This window comes from Dunckerocampus dactyliophorus, chromosome 18 (assembly GCF_027744805.1).
Source record: "Dunckerocampus dactyliophorus isolate RoL2022-P2 chromosome 18, RoL_Ddac_1.1, whole genome shotgun sequence".
NCBI lineage: Eukaryota > Metazoa > Chordata > Actinopteri > Syngnathiformes > Syngnathidae > Dunckerocampus > Dunckerocampus dactyliophorus.
This window is the reverse complement of record NC_072836.1, coordinates 509,662-515,674: the sequence shown is the minus strand read 5'-3', so window position 1 is coordinate 515,674 and position 6,013 is coordinate 509,662. Positions and strand designations below refer to the sequence as shown.

Sequence of the window (6,013 nt, the reverse complement as noted above, 5' to 3'; positions counted from 1 at the left end):
TCATCCTGAGGTGTCCCTGAAGTCTTTCTTCATTTCACTTATTCATGTTCATATGGTTTATTTCTATTGTCATTTGATATTTCTTACATTATTTTATTTTTGAAATAGAGTATTGACTTAAATGAACCTTGTTTGTATAATATGTGTATAATAAATGTTTATATAATGTATAATAAAGTTTGGTGTCCTGTTGTCTTTAGTGACACGTATCAGTTGTAATGTGTTGTTATTAGATGATTTATTATTATTATTATTATTATTATTATTATGTAACGTATTTGTATGAATTCGTGTACCAATTGTTAATTCCATCAAACTTATCAAATATACATCACATGAAAGTCTAAACTATGCCTAAATAAAATGTGTTGTACAGGGAAAATGTTCAGCACGCGATAAGCAAAATATTGTCCAAAATGATGATTGAGTGTAAAATGTAAATGTAGTATTTAGTATAAAAATAGTATTATTGGTAATGAATGTAGTCTGAAATGTTATTCAATGCAAATGTCCAAATGATTGTCAATATAAATGGAATACTGTGTTTTGCACGTGTGTGACGTTTGGAAAACGGATGAATAAAAGACAAGAATAGATGACAGCTCATTGTTCTTGGAAAAAATAAGACCACCAGAACACTATTTGTATTTTTATTATCATATTAGTATTCCACTATGAAAATATGTATACAATAAATAATTTAGATTTCACTATTAAAGAATCGCAATAAATAAACTAGTGTTTACAATTCCAATCATCAGTAGGACCCCCCCCCGTTTCGATTAAGCAGTCCTGCGGTACCACGCAGTTCCTGAGAAGTGTGGAGCAAATAATAATAATAATAATAATAATAATAAATACATCTACATTTACAAAAAACGATCTAGTATCTAATAATTGTTCAGTGTCTTTGACGTAGAAAAAAAAGAATAAATACCTGGAATGAGAGCACAAAAAAAATCCACGTGTTTATGGTCAAATAAAATGAAAATCCATGTGATATTTTGAAAAAGACTCCTAACCTTAAGGTCACCTCCTGTGTCAAACATAACGATGGAAGTCTTTTTTTCGCTCGTCGTCCAAGTGTCAGAAGTTGAGGTGCTGGAGGTCGATGGTGCACAGTGTGCTGGTGAACAAGTCGAAGTCCTCCTCGGAGAAATTCACCGGGCTGTCCAGGGAGTTCTGCAGGCCGGGCGACAAGCAGGCGTCCTCGGCGAAGAAGGTCAGGTCTGAGATCTTGCCGGAGGCCGCGATGGAGGCATCGGACGTCTGCTCGCTATCGCCGCAGCTTCGGGCGGCGAAGGCCTGCTCGGCAGCGGAGTCCGAGCAGCCAGATGCCGAGGATAGCGGTGTCAGGTCGGGGCGGCTCGATAAGCCTCCCCCCTCCAGCGTGGGATGCGCATTGTCCGCGCTGTCACGAGAGTGGGCGGAAGATGGATTGCCGGTACCCGCCTCGCCGTCCGATGCGTCCCCTGTGCCGGATGCTTCCAGCGGCTGGCTGGAGTACGGCGACGAAGCATCGGCGCCTTCCAGCGGCTCAAAGCAGCTCGACTCGCCGGATTCGTGGCCTCCTCCGTCCCGGTGGTGGACGGTCTGCCGCTTGTGCTTCATCCGTCGGTTCTGGAACCAAACCTTCACCTGCCGCTCCGTCAGATCCAAAAGGGCTGCGATCTCCACTCGTCTCGGCCGGCATAGATATTTGTTGAAGTGGAACTCCTTCTCCAGCTCCAGCAGCTGCGTGTTGGTGTAGGCGGTGCGCAGACGACGCGACCCGGCCCCCCCGACCTCCAAACCGGCCTGGTTGACATCTGAACGGGAGCACACGCCGCAGAAGAAGCAGTCAGGAATGATTAGTGTTATTTTTACATCTCACTACGCCTTTGGTGAAAATATCATGACGTGCACGTGCACTGCCTGCTAAATAAACTCAAGAATGCATCATGAAATGCTTCCTCTCGATATATGAGCAATATATACAGTATATGAGCAATATATACAATATAGGAGCAATATATATAATATAGGAGCAATATATACAATATAGGAGCAATATATACAATATAGGAGCAATATATATAATATATGAGCAATATATATAATATAGGAGCAATATATATAATATAGGAGCAATATATACAATATAGGAGCAATATATACAATATAGGAGCAATATATATAATATATGAGCAATATATACAATATAGGAGCAATATATATAATATATGAGCAATATATATAATATAGGAGCAATATATATAATATATGAGCAATATATACAATATAGGAGCAATATGGACACACACACACACACACACACACACATATATATATGTATATATATAGGCAAAAATGCATTATAAACAATCATATTTGAAAATTTGAATCTGATTAAATATGTATGCAAAATCACTATCCATATTTAAAAAAATATTTGATCTAATATAAATAAATATTTTCAATAATTAAATGTTGTATTTGGCTTATTACTTCCAATATGTATATTATCACGTGGTCTCTAATAGGCTATATATGTGTGTATTGTTGGCAATCGTTGTTTTGATGGATTTATTTTTAATTATTTAATGATTATTTATTTATCATGTTTTATTAATTGAAATACACTCTTTTGGGTATAATGTATGTATAGTATATGTGTCATATATATACAGTATGTGTGTGTGTGTGTGTGTGTGTTATATAGGCTATATGCATATGATATAAATAGGTGTGTGTGTGTGTGTGTGTTATATAGGCTATATGCATATGATATAAATAGGTGTGTGTGTGTGTGTGTGTGTGTTATTTAGCTATGAGGATTTATATACCGTACATACTGTATGTTGTGGGGTTTAATTAGGGAGAAAACGGATAAAGGATATGAGGGTGTCCACTTTGCATAGCATACTTACCCCCCCCCTCGCGTCGCCATGATATGTCCGATATGAGCATCCAATATGGCCACCATGCATCAGCACTGCCTCGTGAGCGTACAATATGGTATCTTATCATCTGCTGCTCTCACATGAGGCCATCCTGTGCTTGACCAGCAATAATCACGTGCGGGGGGGGGGTAATTTACAAAGAAATGCCATGCATTCATAGATGATAATTGAGTCAATGATAAAAATGTGCACGTTTGATGCTCAATGAATGGGTGGGAAAATGTCCACACAATAAAAAGCACATGCATGATGTGCGCCCCCCCCCCGCACTATGAACACACACACACACGCACACGCGCATAGCAAAGAGGGGCTACCGACCTGTGGGGGACTCGATACCCGCCGAAGCGTACCCGGAGGCGGTGGGTGAAGGCGAAGATGATGCGGACGGGACGGCGGGTCCAGCACCGCCGGGGCCGCTCACAGCTTTAGCACATTTTTTGGATGACTTCTTCTCCTTCATCCAGGGGAACTCATGCCCCAGCGGACCCGCCGCGGCAGGGGCCTGCTCTGGCGGGCAGGGCTGCTGGCCGAGTCGATGATGCGTCCGGAGGCCATCGGCGGCGGAGGTTCTCCGGTCGTGCTGGCTCCGTGAAGCTGGTCTCGGCTGGCTGGCCGTGCAGGGACTGAGGCTGGGGATGGTGTGCTCGAAGGGAGGCGGAATTACTGTCGACTCCTTGATTGATGAAGTTTGAAATGACTCCAGGACGGCAGGGAAGGACGTCAGGCACTCTGCGAGGGACGGCTGGCTGTTGATAAAACCGATCTCCCTTTCGAATTCAAAATTCATAGCTCCCTCAGACCTCTCCGCGGCGAGACTGTCGAACAACCCCGTCCCCAAAACAAACACCAACGCACGCACGCACGCACCTGCACCGCCTCGAATCACACGAGCAAAGGTGGACGTGCACGCGCAGTATAGCAGTAATAATTGTGTATATTGGTGATATTACTCGCGTGTGGGGACCAGGGTGGGATAAAACTGAAGAACCGTGGGGCGAAAATGCAGCCAATTCCTGGTCACGTGACCCGAAAGAGCCAATGGGAAGCGCCGGGCCTGGCGGCGGCTTGGACGGTGGGAAGCTGCCTGATTATTTGTCTAAGAAAATGTGGCGAACGGGGGCTATATGGCAAAAATGCCGCCATTGTTTGGTCACGCCGGGAGGTGAATCCGGAGCCGAGAAGAAGCTTAATGGCTGCCGGTTGCCATGTGGACCGAGTGGGCGACCTGTCATCTGCGCACCGAACAATGGAGCATCCCTCAGTCTTTGGACCTTCACCACCACCAGCAGCAGCATTTAGCAGCGTCGCACGTTTCCATTCACACGAGGCAACATGGCCGAAAAGGAGCAGGAAGAAGCAGAGCTTGCTGCTTGCAACCATCTACTGTACCCCTTTTACACCCCAATGGTCATTCGTTCAACACTTAACAGCCTCCTTCGGTACACTTTTTCACTCCTAAGTGTCACCAAGTGTGGACGTGCAGCATGACACGTGACATAATGCCATTCATAGTTCATGAATAAATACAAAATATGTCATGATTTTTTTATCACTTCAATGAAATAGAATATTTGACGTGTCTTGTGTTTTAAATTCTATTAATAATAAAAAATGCATGAATTTAAATTGATTTATTATTGAATTGAATTTACATGTATTATTTTATTATATTTGCATTATTTTGATTTTTCTAATTGTAAATACCTGCAAAGGAAAAACAAAGGAGAAAAGTCTTAACTCGTTTTTTGGTAAATAGATAAAAAATACATAATACCACATAAACGATATATTATAGAAATTATATCAAATCAAATAAATAGATAAATAGTTGTCTGTGTAGAAAATAAGCCTTAAATTGTCTTCCATTTTGCGCGAGTGAAGCATGTTGAGAAGTGTTTTGTTGACAGAGTGAGAGGTCACCGCGAGGTCGAGCTGCAACTCGTCTCTGTCCTCCCCAACCAAACACACAAACTCAATGTCAGCACAAAGCCCCAGTCACACCATGCCAACGTGCAATCAGGAAATTAGGACGCAACATCAAATGTTTTTTTGGGGGGGGTGAATGGAAGTCCAAAACTTGCAAAAGGTTATTTTGAGAGCGCCCGGGGAAGCCTGCATGGCTGGTAATCAATCTTCAGCCTGACAGCCCCTCTCTTCCCCGAAATAAAATGCATCTTTTCTCGTCTGCTAAGCGTTCTCTCTCTTATGCAACTTCACTGCATGTACAAAATCATAGAAATAAAGAATGATCTCAAAGAGTATCTCCATTTTGTTTGCATAGAAGCTGCCTTGGCCTCTTTATCTGTGGGGGGAAACAAGAGAAAAGGCAGAAATGTGTGTGGGAGTTCAGGCCTATTGAGCCTGTAGAGTAGGCTACACACACACACACACACACACACACGCACACGCACACACACACGTGCACACAGATAGAAAGCAGATATTTTCTTTAGAGGCTGGAATGCATCAGTTCTAACAATATTTCATAAAATAAAGTGCTTTTGCATTGCTTTATTGGTGGTGGTAAGGTGGATCATACGCGTTCATCTTTATTTTACTGCTTTAATGCTGTTTTTAAAAGTATGCACCAGATAGGTTTGGTCAGGGGGCCATTTTGGGCTTGCAGCTGTTGTTTTATATGGTAAAAGTACAACAAAGTCATTAAAAATGACATCTGTTATTGTTACTTACAACACAAAGCTAAGACGGGGATGTTTGGTGCAGATAGCTTAGCATTTTAGCTTAGCTTAGCTTAGAAGAATATCCTTGGACTTGTTTGTATGTGGCCCTCAGTGGAAAAAGATGATTCGTATTGGAGTTCTTATAAAGTGTCCAGATTGATGAATTTCTCATTAGGGGTGTCACGAGACACCGGGTTCATGAGACGAGGGTCTGTGAGAACGAGACGAGACGAGATTTGAACATTACTTTTAAGAAGAGTGCCATGAAAAAACAGGAATATTGCAATCTACTAATATCATTTCTACAACATTACACACTCCTGCACTCTGTGTGCATGCTAGCGGCCCCGCCTCCACCCGCACACATAAAGAAACTGTATGACTGAC

The 6,013-nt window shown here is 42.3% G+C and overlaps 1 protein-coding gene across 1 annotated transcript; it reads right to left on the bottom strand.

Annotated features, from left to right (window-relative positions):
* Positions 1-777: 777 nt before the first annotated feature.
* On the bottom strand, positions 778-3,746 carry hoxb2a (homeobox B2a). Its single transcript, XM_054759264.1, has 2 exons — positions 3,264-3,746; positions 778-1,808 (listed from the first exon to the last, which is right to left on the bottom strand). Exons 1-2 carry the CDS (start codon positions 3,730-3,732, stop codon positions 1,087-1,089), a joined length of 1,191 nt encoding a protein of 396 aa, XP_054615239.1. The 5' UTR covers positions 3,733-3,746; the 3' UTR covers positions 778-1,086.
* Between the last annotated feature and the right edge of the window lie 2,267 nt (positions 3,747-6,013).

Bases quoted from the DNA above. Each gene is read 5' to 3' on its own strand.
- hoxb2a (XM_054759264.1), bottom strand. From the start codon at position 3,732: ATGAATTTTGAATTCGAAAGGGAGATCGGTTTTATCAACAGCCAGCCG. The intron at 1,809-3,263 runs GTCGGTAGCCCC...GCTCCCGTTCAG, and splicing joins GGGTATCGAGTCCCCCACAG to ATGTCAACCAGGCCGGTTTG.